The sequence below is a fragment of the Pantherophis guttatus genome, chromosome 10 (assembly GCF_059756535.1).
Source record: "Pantherophis guttatus breed Tessera chromosome 10, ASM5975653v1, whole genome shotgun sequence".
In the NCBI taxonomy this organism is placed as follows: domain Eukaryota; kingdom Metazoa; phylum Chordata; class Lepidosauria; order Squamata; family Colubridae; genus Pantherophis; species Pantherophis guttatus.
Genome location: NC_142072.1, coordinates 19,160,286 through 19,178,460, shown reverse-complemented (window position 1 = coordinate 19,178,460; position 18,175 = coordinate 19,160,286). Strand labels below are relative to the sequence as shown.

General features: G+C 44.3%; 2 protein-coding genes across 3 annotated transcripts in view; one reads left to right on the top strand and one right to left on the bottom strand.

Annotated features, from left to right (window-relative positions):
- Positions 1-18,175, top strand: part of GRHL3 (grainyhead like transcription factor 3) — a 66,191-nt gene that overhangs the window by 39,846 nt on the left and 8,170 nt on the right. Inside the window, exons 11-15 of the mRNA XM_034413472.3 lie at positions 5,496-5,629; positions 7,758-7,795; positions 8,562-8,650; positions 9,608-9,693; positions 12,737-12,801. Coding sequence (XP_034269363.1) covers positions 5,496-5,629; positions 7,758-7,795; positions 8,562-8,650; positions 9,608-9,693; positions 12,737-12,801 — 412 coding nt within the window. The remainder of the gene's footprint in view (positions 1-5,495; positions 5,630-7,757; positions 7,796-8,561; positions 8,651-9,607; positions 9,694-12,736; positions 12,802-18,175) is intronic.
- The window catches only part of STPG1 (sperm tail PG-rich repeat containing 1), a 67,155-nt gene continuing 53,349 nt past the window's right edge, over positions 4,370-18,175 (bottom strand). The window contains exon 9 of one of the 2 annotated variants that reach the window (XM_060691444.2): positions 4,370-4,389. In XM_060691444.2, the coding sequence (XP_060547427.1) occupies positions 4,385-4,389 (5 nt within the window). In that variant the 3' untranslated portion in view covers positions 4,370-4,384. Of the gene's footprint in view, positions 4,390-13,828; positions 13,924-18,175 lie in introns of those variants that run through there. The other variant, XM_060691442.2, reaches the window with a different exon arrangement.

Below are 18,175 nucleotides of genomic sequence, written 5' to 3'. Positions count from 1 at the left end.
ATCAGAGCAAGGTATGGTAAAAAAAAAAGTCAATATGGCAGCCACTGCAGTCAATCGATCTCTGTTGTGTGTTCCATATAAAAAAATGGGCAAAGCTTCAATTGTTCCATCGTGACCACCATCTCGATGTTTTTAACCACACTCTGCAGATACCCTAGTTTCTGGGAAATGAAAATCCTGCTGCTTCATGTTTCTGAGCTGCTTTCCTGCTTTGCACAACTCCAGAATCAGATATGGACTTTTGTGGTCTCTCACCCTGCCATCTCTTTCAGCAACTGAGACAGCTCGGGGACAATGTACCTCGGATTGCACGAAAAGCAAACTTTCTCTTTGAAATAGTGAAGCTCCGCAGCAGTTCTCCATGGGTGGGGAACATCTGCCTCGCCCTGCCTCATTAGTTCCCACGGTCCGGCAACCCACCCTTTCTTCCCTCCCTTTAGAGTCGCATTCCCCAACCTTTCCGGGTTGGTGGCCCAGAACAGGGAGGGAGGGAAAGAGGGGATGGTTTTATGTGGGAGAAGCAGGCACATATGCCGTTGCTCGCACGAATGGGGCCACGAGCACCCGTGACACTTGTGCAAGTGGGGCCACAAGTGCCTGTGATGTTCGTGCAAGTGAGCCCCCAAGTGCTCACCATGCTCACATGAGTGGGGCTGTGCACCCCAGCCACTCATGCGGCCCAGTTGTGAATAGGCCACGGACCATTAGTGGGCCATGGCCTACAGGTTGGGGACCCCTGCTTTAGAGGCTCCAATACGATAGTCAGACTGAGACACTCTTATTTCATGGGTCTTTTAAAAACAAGGGAAACTCCTTGGTGGCTTTACAGCTCCCCACTGAAGCAACTGCTCAGATGGGGGCTTTGATTGAGTTACATACAGGTGGTCCTCAATTTACAACCGTAACTGGGACCAGAATTTCTGTTGGTAAGCAAGCAGTTGTTAAGTGAATCGAGCCTGACTTTGCGATCATTTTTTTTTGCCACAGTTGTTAAGCAAATTACTGCGGCTGTTAAGCAAATCAGGTGTGGTTGTTAAGCAAATCTGGCTTTCCCCAGTGACTTTGCTTGTCAGAAGCCAGCTGGGAAGGTCACCATTGGCAATCACATGACCCCAGGATGCGGTAGCCATTTTAAATCCATGTTGGCAGTCAAGCACCTGAATTTTGATCCCGTGACTTTGGGGATGCTCCAATGGTTAGAAGTGCAAGGACTGGTTGTAAGTCACTTTATTCAGGGCGGTTGTAATTTCAAATGGTCACTAAGCAAAAGGTTGTAAGTCGAAGGATACCTCTATTTTGTATTTTTCTGTTGCTCAACTGGTGGAGTTTTGATGGGTTGTTCACGATGTTCTCAACCTTTGAGAAAAGTGGCAATGAAGATGACCATGGATTGGCTTCCAACTTGCTTTTAAGGATTCAGGAAGTAGAAACAGCATCAGCATTTGCGGTCTAAAAAGACTCTGCTCCAGCAGTCAGTTGCTTTAAGAGTTGCACAGGTGAACAAGAGCATCTACTCTTAGTCCAGCTTGACTGATCTGGTGCCGTCTAGATCAGGAGTTGGCAACCTTAAACCCTCAAAGAGCCACAAAGGTCCTAACTGGAAGCCCCCCATTCAATTCTGGAGCCGACTGGAAGTCCGGTTCCCCCACCATAGAGTCTCCTCCTAGCACGGCGTCCTTTTTCCTCCGCCGACTAGAAGTCAGTTCCCCACCACCACCACCATAGAGTCTCCTCCTAGCGCGGCATCCTTTTTCCTCTACCTGTCCTAACCGAAAGCCCTATCAATTGTGGAGCCGACCAGCAACAGGGAGCCACAGCAGAGGGATGAAAGAGCCACATGCGGCTCCAGAGCCGTGGGTTGCTGACCTCTGCTCTAGATAAACCAGTGCAATTCTGGTAACTCCCAGCTGCCCAAGAGACTGGCCATAGACTCCAGGTCTGCTGGAGAGTTTGCACATTCCACCTAGAATCCAGGCCAGGCCATGTTAGCCCAGCCCCAGCTGGATTTAAAGTCCTATTTTTAAATCCTTTCTCTTTGCTTATTCTATTTTATTTATTTACCTATGAGATCTAGACCACATAGGTTGACACATGCCCTCTGGGAAGCTTACAAAACAAATCCATATTCAAAACATAATAAGTGAGATGTCAAATAAAAACAGCCATAAAAACTACAAAAGGGAGAAAAGCAAAAAGAGCGGTCACTGAGATGGGGGGGGGGAAGCAGCTGGAACTAGTTTCAAGAGACTTGTGATTGCTCCAAGAAAGGAAGGCTTGGCACACTCTGCCTAGGGCCTTCAAGATAGCAAAGAAAGGGCCAGGGGAAAGTCCCTGGAGTTAGAGCGTCGTTGTATGGACACCACAGCCTGAAGGCTTGTCATTCCAGTAACCACCAGTCAGGTTTCTAAAAATGGGGAGGCTATAAAGAACCTGTAAGATGATTTGAGTTGACCATGAGGGTCCTATGGGAGAAGGTGGTCCTTAGAGATCTCTTTGGGGACCATCAAGATGACCTCCATCTTCTCTTCCCTTCTCTAGTCCTTAGAGATTTGTTCTGGGACCATCAACATCACTTCCGCCTTTTGCTCACTTCTCTTCTCTGCCCTTCTTTTCTTTGTTCACCTTTCTGGGGTTTGAGGTTGCCAAAGGCATCTTCTTGGGTTTCGATCGCAGTTTAGTAATGAATTCTTGAAGGACCTCTTGAAATGATTGTTGCCAGAAAATTGACTTACAAGTTTTCTTGCCTTTCATAGGACAATCTGAAGGCACATCTTACCAATCTTGAATGAGCTTGAGCATATTACAAACAAACTTTGGATTCTCCCAGATGCCATCTATGAAATAGCAATAGCGCTTAGACTTATATACCGCTTCAAAGTGCTTTTACAGCCCTCTCTAAGCGGTATATGGAGTCAGCATATTGCTTCCAACAATCTGGCTCCCCATTCTACCATCTTCAGAAGGATGGAAGCCTGAGTCAACCTTGAGCCAGTCAGGATCGAACTCCTGGCAGTTGCAGAGTTAGCCTGAAATACTGCATTCTAACCACTGCACCACTAAGGCTCTTAGAATAGTCTCAGAAGGCTTTCAAATGGATGGCTTTGATGTGTTAAGACATTACTGTATTAGATTCAAGACTATTTATTTATGGATTTGTTAAAGTAGCTTGTCAGTTATATCTGCTTTTTGGATGGATTTATTTATCTTCACACCAAAATGTATACACCAGATATTTCACAGGATTCAACAGGGTGGATTTGATTTAAATCAAGTTGATTTAAATCACAATTTAAATCATGATTTAAATCACTAGTAAAAAGGCTTGATTTAAATCAACTCGATTTAAATCATAATTTTTAAAGAGCAACTGTCATCTCTGCTACTCCTTTGACCCACTGTTGACTCACCAATAGTCCCAGTGTTGCAGAATATACAGCCTCATGCTACATAACTAAGCTCCATTTCATGCTGAATAAACTAAATTTATGTATCTTAAATAGAAAACTATCTTACGATAGATTTTTACCCCAAAAGTTTTTTATTAAAATAAATTCGATAAAAATCAAAAAAATCCATTTTAATTCAAAAAAATCTGATTTTTTTGATTTTTTTAAAAAAATCATTGATTTTTATCCACCCTGGGATTCAAGATGGTTTACACCACCACAAAGGAAAATGCCCAATATATAAACAACCATAGAGGACAAATATAACCAGAATTACAGGCCTATCTCTAAGGAAAGTCCATCACCATTAGCACCCATAGTTCCTGAGATATAAATTACGGGCCAAATTTATAAATTATTTTAACTTTATTTTTAACTGTAATGTTATGTATAGATGTTTTTATTTTGGCTGTTCACCGCCCTGAGTCCGAAAGGAGAAGGGCGGTATAGAAATTTGAATAATAAATAAATAAATAAATAAATAAATAAATAAATAAATAAATAAATAAATAAATAAATAAATAAATAAATAAATAAATAAATAAATACAGTCTTAAGGGCCAGTAGATTAGGGGCACCAACGATCTTGGCACCCAATAATTTTTCCACTTCAAAGTAACTCCTGTGCTACCAGCCCCAAGGCGATATTTGCAGGTCTTCTACCTCTTCTTGCTTAATGTTTTTGGTTCTTGTTTCACATGGGGAGGAAGAACTTCAAGTTACAAGCGGAATCATACATTTCTATGGTTTTGTAAGATGCCTCGTGGGTCTGTTTAACCCTGCTGAAAACCAGGAGGGCAACTAATATTAACAAACTCTGAAACTGTCCTCCAGCTTTTCATAGAGGAATAAGAGATAGCAGGTGAATTTGTAATGTCCTTTGATGGCCAAGGCATCCCTTTTTATGGGCTTTTCTCAAGTAGCCGTTCTGCATTCAGTCAGCCTGTCATAAAAGACAATTTTAAAAACGGTAACCCCAACCAAAAGGAATAGGGATAACAATATAATATAATAATAGGGAAAAGAGAATCATGCCAATATTTGTTGTTTATTAAACCGATTTATATAGCCACCTAACCAGGGGTGGGCTGCTGGGGGTTCGGGAGAACCTCTAGCTAAGATTCTGTGCAGATTCTGCCAAGATTCTTGGCAGTTCAGAGAACCGCCAAATCCCACTCCTGGCTGGCACCACCCACCCTACCCCTCCCAGGAGTCTCCAGGCAGCCTGCTTTGTATGCAGGTAAGTGCAGGGCGTGTGTGGAGGCTCAGGAAGGGTGAAAAATGGGCCTACAGGAAGTTAGGGAAGGCCGGAAACAGGCCCATTTCTGGCTTCCAGAGGGCTTCCGGAGCCTGGAGAGGCCGTTTTCGCTCTCCCAGAGGCTCAATGAAAGCCTCGGGAGCCCGGGGAGGGCAAAATCGCCCACCCTCACCGTGGTGCAGGAGACCAACTAGGCCACACCCACCCTGGCCACGCCTACCCAGCAATGGGGCAGAGAACCCCTTGCTGAAATTTTTGAAGCCCACCCCTGCATCTAACTCATAAATAAATGACTCTCGGCAATGTTCAACAAAGCTAAAAATAGTGAATAAATATATTTTAAAAGGTATAAAAACCACAGTAAAAGAATAATACAAGGGATGTTAAAAATAACAGAGCCACGGTATCAACATCAAATTCCCATTTCAGTTCTACAGATATTTCAAAATGGTGTCAATTAATCATTTGATGGTATGATTTAATCAGCTGATATAACAAGTATACAACATAGCTAATACTTTTAATGTTTATTTATTAACTATATGAGTGTGCTGGATTCCAAAAGCACAGATAATTTATACATTATTTTTTAAATATAAAATTCCCCTCTTAAGTGTGCTTGTTTGGGTGTGTATAACTGGATACTCTGCACATATATTAGACTACAATACCTATCATCTTTCATCAGAAAATTTCCCTACAAATATGATGGCTGACTACAAGGCTTCTGTTAATTTAGAATAAGAAGTGTGATAACAAAATAAACCATAACTTTTTCTTCTATCTTTCAGGTTTGAAAAGCTGTTTAGTTTCAAGCTTTCGCAGCAATGAAATCACTTACCTCAAGCCCCAAAGTGACTTGGAAACCCAACCGGTCTTATTCATCCCAAATGTTCATTTTTCAAACCTCCAAAGATGTGCAACGGTAAGGCTCCTCTGTTGGCCCCACAGTTTATGGCTAAGAACCTCCAGAGTTCTGTTAAGAAAACATGGACTTCGGAATGGATCCATGCTTTGATATGGTTGAGTTGGAAAGAATCCACCAAGAGTGCTTCTCAGTGATGGAGAGGATTGACATCTAGATGTAGTCAAGAGTCAGTGGTTGTCCAGAACAGGGGTCTCCAACCTTGGCAACTTTAAGCCTGGAGGACTTCAACTCTGGAGGACCAGCTTTGCTGGCTGGGGAATTCTTGGAGTTGAAGTCCTCCAGGCTTAAAGTTGCCAAGGTTGGAGACCCCTAGTCCAGAAGGCAAAGTCTTTATAGGGTTTTAACTAGAGAGCCATTTTAATGATTAAAATATCAGGGTAGAAAGCTAGGGACTCTGAGTTCTTAGTCCCATTTTAAGAATGAAAATTGACTTTGTGACACTGGACCAATCACCTGGAAACGGTGAATTCTAATCCCACTTTAGGAATGAAAGTTGACTTGAGTGATTTTGGGCCAATCACCATTAGCTGTGAGTTCTAGCTTTGCCTTAGGCATGAAAGCCAACTGGGTTGACTTTGGGTCAAAAAACTCTCTCCCAGCTCAACTTCTTTTTCTTGTCGGGAAAATAGGAGGAGGAAGGATTATTAGTGATGTACACTGCCTTGAATTACTTATAAAAATAATGAAGGCAAGATATAAGTGATAAATTATCTTAATATATTACAACACTACATAAACTAGTGTTTCTTTCTCTCTAGCTAAAAAGTTAGTAGACTTTGTTGTATACCTGATACATAGGTTCATTTAATTTTTATATCAGTGGTGACTAAATACCCTGTTTCCCTGAAAATGGGATGTTTTTTTATTTTGGCTGTGCACTGCCCTGAGTCCAGCAGGAGAAGGGCAGTATACAAATTTAATAAAATAAATAAATAAATAAAATAAAATAAGACATCCCCTGATAATAAGCCCATTCGGGCTTTTGAGCGCATGCGCTAAAATAAGCCTCCCCCTGAAAATAAGCCCTCCCCGAAAATATTGAAATGCAGAGCTGGAAATCAGACAAGACGGCAAGAGGAGCCCCATCTTGCTCCACGTGCCCCAAAATAATAAGACCTCCCCGAAAATAAGGCCAAGCACTTATCAAAAAAATATAAAACAGGGTCTGATTTTCGGGGAAACACGGTATGGTGAACTAGCGACAACGTATTCATGCGACATGCTTATCCAGGCAAGTCATACAGCTGTTTGGTTTGGGTTGGTTGGATGGATGGATGATCCCATTCCATTTAATTAATAGAAGGTTGACTGTATCATGCAAACCCAAGAAAACGGATGATTCATGACCTGGTTAAGCTTATTGTGTGAACATCCAAATATTTGGTCAGCAAAGCAATCATTTGAGGCTCTGCTCCAGAAAGAAACACATTCTGTGGGGATGAAATATGATTTGGATCCCCTACGTCAGGGATGAAATACTACCGGTTCGCAGTGGTTCGGGCAAATCAGTAGTGATAAAAGCTACCAGTTCAGGCGAACAGGTATTTCCGACGATCAGCTGTGTTGCGTGATTTATATTTGCTAGCGAATCTAAATCGTGCGGCACAGCTGTCCCCCCCCCGCTGTTCTACTTAACTTGTCAAGCCTCCTTTTTCACGCAAAGCATGCGTTTGGCGTGCACTGCGCATGCATGCACAGCATGTGTTTGGCATACAATGCGCATGCACACACATGCTGCGTGCATTTGGCATGCACTGCACATGTGTGGGCAGTGAACTGGTGGCAATCCGCAGAGGATTTCACCACTTCCCTACCTAACCTTTGTTAGAGAAAAGGAGGAGTGAAGGAGAACAGTAAGGTGTGTAAAAATGTCTAATTAGTTGAGTATGACATACATCCCAAGAGGAATGTGGACAGATATGAAACAACCAACCTCTGATCCAGCAAGCTATTTAGTAAACAAGGTATTTTGAGTGGACTTTCCATGGAAGCCACCTTTGAACCCTTGAAGAAAAGGCAGAAGCTAAATCTAATAAATAAAGTTTTGCAATGTTATTGCAAATTGGGGGAGGGCTTTAAAATGGCTGTTCATCTTTGTTTAAAACATCTCCCTCCCTCTTTACAGGTATTACCTACTGCTGGAGCTCCACACGATTCCCACAGGTGTGTAATACATTTCCTTTGGTGGTAGAGGCATTGACGGGGTCAACAACCTGAAATGCTTTCGGACTCTTGAGGCCAAAAATGTGTTTGTTTCCCACATACTTGTTGTCTTTATAGCTCATGGAAACTCAAATATTTAAGTCTTTGATCCAGGCATGGGTTTACACTCAGGCCTTCAGGGCTCTGGGCCATGAAACTCTTGAGTGCTGCACATTGGGTGACTTTCAGCAAGTCACTGTCTTGGTTCAGCTTCCATGTGGAGGGGGGAATAGTCAATGATTTCCATCTGGGAATCTCTAAGGGTCTAGTCTCAAATGAGGGGGGACACTTCATTTGGGGTGTTTTTATGAGTAATAGAGAGCGCACTCTATCAATATGTATATCAGCATAATGGCCACATTCAAATGAAATAAAATGAATTGTCCATTTTTATTAAGGACAAAGCGTTAAAGATGGTCTGTCCACCCACCCGTCCATCCATCCATCCATCCATCCATCCATCCATCCATCCATCCATCCTCTGTTTGTTCTTGGCAGTTTCTCCTAATTCACCCATAAAGTGGATTAAGCTGAGAAATGTGACTAAATTCACTTGAGGACTGTGAAGGGCCTTGAATTTGAGTCTTTCTGGTCTATAACTCACTCTTTAACTGCTGCACAATCTAGATTCAGTTATGGACAACTGATCTATTTGGGAAGATCCCTTGTGATTTGTATATTAGGCACAACCAGATGTTCTGAGCTCCTTTTTTTTCCCCCTACCTAGCTTGCCCTTAAAGCGGAGCTGCCCTTCCTTCCCCGACGAATTTGATCCCATAGCCGCAAAACAAGCAAAAGAAGAAGACCCCCAACGAGGTAAGGTGGAAGAGGCAGATGTCTTCTACATGCCCAAGGGCCTCATGGCCCAAGACAAAGCAAGGAGTCCACAGATGCATCTTTCTGTTCGTTAACCACAATACTAACATGCCAGAGTGGCAAATTGGCAAATGGACAGGCAACTAAACTTGACTCTCTAGGATCCTGCCCACCGGTGTCCTTCATTGTCCCAACACAAGTTAAGGAAAGCAATTGATGGTTTCTTTTCCACTGGAAGGTGGTACTCTGGAGAAAGAAATGAAGCTCAGGGAGTCCATCAATCACTTTCCTTAATTTGTCCTAAAGACAGTAAAATGGGACACGGTGGCTCAGTGGCTAAGATGCTGAGCTTGTCGATAGAAAAGGTCGGTAGTTCAGCGGTTCGAATCCCTAGTGTCGCGTAACAGCATGAGCTCCCGTTACTTCTGCCAATCTAGCAGTTCGAAAGCACGTAAAAAACACAAGTAGAAAAATAGGAACCACCTTTGGTGGGAAGGTAACAGCATTCCGTGTGCCTTTGGCATTTAGTCATGCCAGCCACATGACCACAGAGACGTCTTTGGATAGCGCTGGCTCTTCGGCTTTGAAACGGAGATGAGCACCGCCCCTAGAGTCGGGAATGACTAGCACTTATGTGCGAGGGGAACTGTTACCTTTTTAAAGACAATAAGCATGACATCATTCACCTGGCCTTTTTCTGAAGCAGAACAGGGACAAGCATTGAGGGCAGTGAAATTCATGTTGGTGTCTGTGCCCAGAGAGAGTACAGAAACATGGACTGTGAGGGATGAAGATGTAAGCAATGCAAAAAAGCTCCTAAGGACAGGAATGTGGGGCCTCAAAACAAAGACGTAATGGATTTGGGAGATTCTATAATGGAAGGAGAGAAATGGGGGGGGGGTGTTCCTTTTTCTGCATTGGCAGATTTATTTGACCATTATCTCTTGTGTCATTCAGTTCTACTCTATGTTCGACGGGAATCAGAGGAAGTTTTTGACGCTCTCATGCTGAAGACTCCCGATCTCAAAGGCTTGAGAAATGCGGTGAGTCTCTCTCCTTGGTCATCCTGTGGCATGGAAGTTTGCTACTTTGGGATGAGGTGCTGAAGAAGGAGAAGGGCAACTTGGCAACTAGCTGGAGAAGGGCAACCAGCAGATCTCCACAAAAGGAAGGACAAATTGAGTCAGACTGTCTCCCATCCCAGATATTAATCTCTTCCTAGGTTTCTTTTGTTGTTGTTAGTTGTGAAGTCGTGTCTGACTCATCGCGACCCCCTGGACAACGTTCCTTCAGACCTTCCTGTCCCCTACCATTCTCTGGAATCCATTTAAGCTCACGCCGACTGCTTCAGTGACTCCATCCAGCAACCTCATTCTCTGTCCTCCTCTCCTCTTCTTCTTTTACCCTCCATCGTTCCCAGCATTTGGCTCTTCTCCAGCGAGTCCTTCCTTCTCATTAGGTGGCCAAAGTATTTGAGTTTCATCTTCAGGATCTGGCCTTCTAAAGAGCAGTCAGGGTTGATCTCCTCTAGGACTGACCGGTTTGATCGCCTTGCAGTCCAAGAGACTCGCAGGAGCCTTCTCCAGCACCATAGTTCAAAGGCCTCAGTTCTTTGGCACTCAACCTTTCTTATGGTCCAACTTTCAGAGCCATACATTGCAACTGGAAAAACCATAGCCTTGACTATACGCACTTTTATTGGTCTCTTTATCCTATTTTAATTTTAAAAATTTCTACAAGTTTGCTTAAATAATGGGAGGAAACAGCTACTGGATGTATTAAGAGATGGCTCCACTTAATCAATGTTGTACAACGATTCTGGTGCTGATAAAATAGAAAACCAATTTGTGGATGCTGCATCTTAAGGCCTTCCCTAAAGATATGTTTGGTTGGGATTATAACTAGCCCATTGGCAGCCTGACCTGGGGGAATGGAGTCCATTTTGCATTAAACTAGAGTTTGCTAACTGATGGTTTATGGGAAAAGCCACATTTTGTTGGTTGTATTTCCACAAGATGCTAGGTCATGAATGGTGATTTCTATTCTTCAATGAGTATATTCAGTGGTGGGATTCAGCTGGTTTAGGCCGGTTCGGGGAAACCAGTTGTTAAATTGCTGGCTGGCCCTGCACCTTCCCACCCCGTCCCTCCCAGGAGTCGTCCCCCCCCGCACCCAGTTTTTGCTCCCAGGAGGCTGCAGGGAGGCCTACTAGGCCTAAAACGGGGCATGGGGGGATGGCGCAGCCTCCCTGCACCCCGCTTAAACTCCCAGGAGGCTGCAGGGAAGCCTACTAGGCCCAAAACATGGTGCGGGGGGCCGCCATGCCTCCCTGTGGCCCATTTTTGCTCCCAGGAGGGTGCAGGAAGCCAACCATATCACATGAAGAACTAGCATAGTGTATGAACCTCATGAATATAAACCATAGGGACAACCAGAGCTTAAAGAACAAACGGCTCCTACTTTTCAGTTCCTGTGAAAATTTGTTTTTCACCATCAAATTCTCCCCATGTCTAATTTGGTTCCTAAGACCTGTCTCTGGAGACTGTTTTCCTGTTCATTCTGTACTCTCTTTCTCTCTAGATTTTGCCTCTTTTAGCTTGGCTTGGCTGGAAGGTTCTCCCCCTTCTCTCTATCGCCCTGCACATTTGCTCAATGTTTAAAGAGCACACAATGCTTGAGCATATTTCTGTGATGTTTATCAGCACCGTTCCTGATAACCCTCAGCTTCGCTTTGCTGAGGCGGGGAATAAAGCAAACAATCTCCTGAAATGATCTGATAGCCGTATTTATGGCTTTGCTTTATGCGTGTGTGTGTGTGTGTGTCTTTCTATGCGTGTGCCCTGCTTTTGCACACTTTCAAATTGGAAAAGAGCAAATAACAAATGTCTTTTTCTGAAATTGCCTCCTTGGGAGCTGTAGTTTTCCACACTAAAATGGTTTCTCTGCTTGCAGAAATGAGGCTGTAGCTTTCCCCAAAAAGGGATGGCTGAGAAGTAGAATAGAATACTGTAGAATAACAGAGTGGGAAGGGACCTTGGAGGTCTTCTAGTCCAACCCCTGCTTAGGCAGGAAACCCTATACCATTTCAGACAAATGGTTCTCCAATCTCTTCTTAAAAACTTCCAGTGTTGGAGCATTCACAGCTTCTGGAGGCAAGTTGTTCCATGGATGAATTGTTCTAACTGTCAGGAAATTTCTCCTTAGTTCTAAGTTGCTTCTCTCCTTGATTAGTTTCCATCCATTGCTTCTTGTCCTGCCCTCAGGTGCTTTGGAGAATAGTAAGAAACATGAATCTGGCCAAACCCACATATTGTTCTCCTCTAGGGAAGGGAATTGGGAGACCAGGTTTAAAATTGGCCCCAATACTGTATATCATAGGTTTTAGGCTGGTCCTCAGACTGTGTGATGCTAAAATACCATTTGTTTGCTTTTGGCTTAGTACAATTTGTGAATCTTGACTTTGTGGCTTATTCAATAAATAATGACTAAAGCAAACTAAGCATGACCTGTGAACCACCGTTGAATGTTGAAAGAACTTTACACCAAATGTTAGGAAGGTCTTCCTAAGGTACAAAATCTATTGTTCTACAGGCATAGAAGGTCAAGAATAAGCAAAAAAAAAAAGCCACAATTGTGGCCAAATTGTGTAATCACAACATTGCAGTCACCCTCTTGATTTTTTTTTTGTTGATCCTCTCCCAACTCCATGGGTATCCATGCATTGTTCTTGTGTTGCAAGAGAAGGTTTAAACCAGAGTTTCAGAATGGAGAAATAAATGTTAGAAACAGAGATTAGTTTAAGCCAACATAATTCCATAACTAGAATAGGATTTGAACAGTTTTTTCCTGGATCTCATTCTCTTTATCACCTAAGTAGGTTAGTTCTCAGATCTCAGTTGTTTGATTTTGACATGGGAATCTCTTTGGGATGATGCAATTGCAACTGGTTTATGGTCAGAATTGAGTGAAACAAGTGGGGAAGTATTATATGTACTGCAATACCAACCGTGAGTTTTGTAAGCCCAGGAATCCATTCATCGTAATGTGCAGGTTAATGTAAACTATTCTTTTTTTTTCATTTTTCAGATTTCAGAAAAATATGGCCTGCCAGAAGAAAGCATCTATAAAGTCTACAAAAAGTGCAAACGAGGGTAAGTGATAGTCTGTTTCCCTTGTATGACGTTCCTGGTTCTTGGGCATGCAATGGGTCTAGCAAGTAGGCAAGAAAATGTCTACATGGAAAATAGAGTTTGGAAGCAATTAGAATGTATTAGCAATTAGTATGCACCTAAGACAAATTCCTTGTGTGTCCAATCACACTTGGCCAATAAAGAATTCTATTCTATTCTATTCTATTCTATTCTATTCTATTCTATTCTGTTCTATTCTATTCACTGTTGGCCAGCTTTCAGGTGCCTAGGGAAGGAATAGTATTAAATTAATTTGAAAAAGGAGAAAGAAAAGAAATTGATGCACCAATTAATGGATGAAGAAGGAACACTTCATCAAAATTATGATAAAAAGAAACTGATTCAAAATTACTGTGAAAAATTATATGATGAAGAGCAGGGGCAGATTTCAAAACCTGTCGCTACCAGTTCACTCGTGGGCACTCGTGCATGCGCAATGCACAATGTAACCCGCCGCCGTCGCTACCTGTTCGCCTGATCTGGGGCAAACTGGTAGCAACCCACCACTGATCAAGAGACAGAAATTCTGCATGTCTTGATTAAGAGCAACCAGAATCTTACTGGATCCAGCCAAAGGCTTATCTGGCTCAGCATTTCATGCAAACAACTACCCTTTCCTCTTTGCTGTGGCCCAACAGGTCATCTTTAGAAATGCCCTCTGGCTCAGGAGATTGTTGTCTTGTAAATTAATGATATTCTCAACTTTCCATCTGGAAACCTTTGTATGAGCATCAAGTGTGAGATGGGGACTATGATTAGCCATGTTCTTTGGCTACAGTCATAATCAAAATCATAAGTTTATTTGTCAAGCATATATAAGATAACAGGTAAAAGTATAAACATAATTTGAATACATGAAAATTGTATTCATAATTTGAATTCCATTCCCTCTCCCCCTCCCATCTCTGAGGAAAGATATGGCTCCTAAAAGAGCAAATGGGAGTGAGGAAGAGAAACTTTGTCCCATTCTGTTCCATTCCATTCCATTCCATTTCATTTCATTTCATTTCATTCCATTCCATTCCATTCCGTTCCGTTCCGTTCCATTCCATTCAATTCCATTCCCTATCTCCTCCCATCTCTCTGTCATGAAAAGAGTAAGCAAAAAGGAATATTAGGACAGGGATGGTAGGCACCCTGGTGCACTTATGCATGCCCCTTATTCCCAGTGATGGAAGCTGCTTGTCCTGGGCTTCAGTGGGCTTCCCCTGTGTCATTACTTTGGTGGAAGCCGAAATGACCTATAGAGATGTTTCTCAACCTCAGGAATCTTAAGATGGGTGGACTTCAACTGCTAGAATTACCCCAGCCAACATTGGGTTCATTGGAATGCAAGGTCATCGTGTGGCACTTGTAATTTAGGGCGGTGTGTGACTGTAGCCAGAGCTGGCTTATTGAGTGAAGCATGATTAAGCCATACCACTTAGATTACAGCTCTTGGGAGATCCACACCAAAAAATGGAAATTCTCTGGTCAATTTTGAACCTTCCACCCTCTCTCACCTTAGCTCAGTGATCCTCAACCTTGGCATTTGTGGTCTTCAGCTCCCAGAATTCCCCAGTCATTGGTGGCTAGGGAATTCTGGAGGTTGAACTCCACTCATCTTAAAATTGCCAGGACTGAGAAACACTGACCTAGTCTATTTACAGGGATATTGTGAAGATAACATAGGAAGGAGAGTCCATTACTAGCTGGAGGATTCTGGGAGTTGAAATCCACACATTTTGAAATTTCCAAGGTTGAGAAACATCATATAAACACACACACACACACACACACACACACGGGGGGGGAGGGGGAGAGGGAGAGAGAAAGAGAGACGGAGGGAGAGAGGGAGAGAGAGACGGAGAGGGAGGGAGGGTGAGAGGGAGGGAGGGAGAGAGAGAGAGACGGAGAGGGAGGGAAGAAGAGAGGGAGGGAGGGAGAGAGAGACGGAGAGGGAGGGAGGAAGAGAGGGAGGGAGGGAGGGAGAGAGAGACGGAGATGGAGGGAGGGAGGGAGAGAGATGGAGAGGGAGAGAGGGAGAGGGAGAGGGAGGGAGGGAGGCAGAGGGAGGGAGGGAGAGATGGAGAGGGGGGAGAGAGAGAGACGGAGAGGGAGAGAGGGAGAGAGAGAGAGACAGGGAGGGAGGGAGGGAGGGAGAGAGAGATGGAGAGGGAGAGGGAGAGAGAAGGAGGGAGAGAGAGACAGGGAGGGAGGGAGGGAGAGAGAGACGGAGAGGGAAGAAGACAGAAAGAGAGACAGAGAGAGAGGGAGGGAGAGAGAGAGGGAGGGAGGGAGAGAGAGATGGAGATGGAGGGGGGAGAGAGAGAGAGAGATGGAGAGGGGGGGAGGGAGAGAGAGGGAGAGAGAGAATCACTTATTGTCTTAACTAAGATGGGAAATCATTTTTGTTCTAGCTTAGATTATTTTAATAAATTTGAACACCTTCCACAATAGGAGCTGAAATTCAACCCACCTGGACATGGGTTGAACTTCAGCTCCTATTTGGGGTACAGCTGGCATTGGGCATTAAGCGTCAAAGCCTTGGGAAAAGGCCAAAGCTTGCATTTCTGCTTTTGCAATCTTGTTCCAGTTGGCTTCTACATACTGTGCCTTTTATTTTTAAAATATGAAGTTGTCCGGTGGGGGATTTTAAAAAAAGCCCGAGGAAGAAGTGTGTGTGTGTGTGTGTGTGTGTGTGTGTGTGTGTGTGTGTGTGTGTGTGTGTGTGTACATAGTGCATGGAGTGGTCTGGGGAATTTAACAGATATGTTGTTATCTCCCCAGGCAATGGCCCGAGGTCACCCTGTTTGGGTTTATCTTTATCATCAGGCACCATTGTTTGTTTGTTTCTCAAAACCAGCAGGATTGGAGTAACCCTTAGGCTTAGAGTGGCAGATAATGCTGGAATAGAGCAGTTTTGGGAGGAAAATCTGTACTGGATTCCACAAACGGGGCTAATTTATAAACTACAAATATAACATTTACTGGTTGGGGATGCTAGCATTTCAGCAAGGGCAACTACAGCTTGGCTATATAGTCAGAACAAACCAGTGGTGAAATCCAATTTTTTTTTTACTACCGGTTCTGTGGGCGTAGCTTGGTGGGTGTGGCAGGGGAAGGATACTGCAAAATCTCCATTCCCTCCCCACTCCAGGGGAAAGATACTGCAAAATCTCCATTCCCACCCTACTCTGGGGCCAGCCAGAGGTGGTATTTGCCAGTTCTCCGAACTACTCAAAATTTCCGCTACCGGTTCTCCGGAACCTGTCAGAACCTGCTGGATTTCACCCCTGGAACGAACGGAGGTCTTCAATATTACAATATTTCTCTCTAAATCAGGGGTGTCCAACCTTGGCAAATTTAAGACTTGTTGACTTCAACTCCCAGAATTCCCCAGCCAGTATGGGAGTTGAAGTCTACAAGTCTTAAACTTACTAAAGTTGGACACCCTGCTCTGAACCCAAGATTGACACTATTCTGGGGAAGGTTGTTGTTATACAAAATGATGCAGGCTTGGAACAAAAACCCAAGCTTCGTTTATATAGCAAAGGGATGTGAGCTAGAAGCAGAGGTGGGTTGCAGCAGGTTCTGACCAGTTCTGGAGAACCGGTAGTGGAAATTTTGAGTAGTTCAGAGAACCGGTAGTAAAAATTCTGACTGGCCCCGCCCCCCCATCTACTCTCTGCCTCCCAAGTCCCAGCTGATCCAGAGGAAATGGAGATTTTACAATATCCTTCCCCTGCCATGTCCACAAAGCCACACCCACCAAGCCATGCCACGCCCACCAAGCCACACCCACACAACCGGTAGTAAAAAAAAATTGAAACACACCACTGGCTAGAAGTGATAATTTAGGAACAGGATCTTAAAATCCTTACAGAAAACACTGACCCCCCCCCCACCCCAAGGCACAATTATTGTAATAAGCAGCAAACTTCACACCTGGGACCTTTAGGAATGGAACATAAATCTGGTTTGGGTTTGATGGAAATTGAAGTTTGGGAAGGGTACCAGTAGTCCACTGGAGCCAAGAGTGGTATCTCCAACAAATAAAATTTAGAAATACAAGTTCCTTGCTAGTTCATACCTGAGCTAATTCATAGGACTAGTTCCGTGATGGCGAACCTATGGCACGCGTGCCAGAGGTGGCACGCAGTGCTCTCTCCAATGGCACGCGATCTGTTGCTGCAGTTCAGCTCTGCTGCGCATGCGTGCACGCCTCCTGCCAGCCAGCTGGTCTTCGGGTCTCTGCCGCACATTCGCGTGGGGTGTGTGGGGTGGCTGTGCACATGTGCGGAGGAGAGGGCACATGTGCAGGGGGGTGAGGCGTGTGCAGGGGGCCGCACACACATTCATGTGGGGGAGCGCATGTCCAAGGGGGGGCGCACGCAATGCATTTTGGGGGTTCGGGCACACACGCGCTTTGGGCACTTGGTCCGGAAAAGGTTAGCCATCACTGACCTAGCCACCTCTCACCAAATATTTTCCACTTACGTAAGAACTGAGTAGCCGCTTAAAAATCTTTTGCATTCCACTTTGCAACTGAGTCTGAAGGATACATAAGCCGGATAGCAGGGGTGGGTGGTAGATTGCTGCTAATCTTTTGTTTCCCCCTTTCTCTCCTCCACCTCTCAGTCTGATCAGACAAAGAGCATAATTGGGCAGGGGGTGGACCGCCCATCCTTCCGCTAATCTTGTTGTGTCTGGATAACTGCAATCCGTAGCCCCATCACAGAGACTGGAGGTTTTGTTCTTACTTCTAGCAACTCATACAATCCCAGACCCTCTCGGTCAGGGCTTCCGTTTTCCAGTTATGGTGCTGCTCCAGATGGCTTGGTCCTCAAATATCTTGATTCCAAAATGGAATTTCAGCAAAAGCAATCAACAGCTTAAAAGGCCATTCTGTTTAGAGCTTTTTCTCCCAGGCTCCTATTATGGCACAAGCATGCCCCTGTACCTGAGTAATTGCCCAATCAAGTAACTTCATCGCTGCTAGGAGGAATGGGGTTTGCTCCAGGGGTGGGTTCTAATTTTTTTTACTACTGGTTCTGTGGGCGTGGCTTATTTTGTGGGTATGGCTTGGAGGTCATGTGACTAGGTGGGCATGGCTAGCTGGTCAGAGTCATTTCTGGAAGGTCCTTGCACTTACGACCAGTCCTCGCACATACGACCCCACTCATTTGTTTGCTTTTAACACTGATCAGCTGTAGGACGGCCCTTTGAAGCCCCGCGGCAAGAGTTTAAACAGTTTTTTTCCCTCTAGTCATCAGCTGGGATTCAGGAGGCAGCAATAGAGGGGGTGGGACCAAATGAAAGGTAAGAATAACATGGGAGGGCCGGGGGGGAGAAC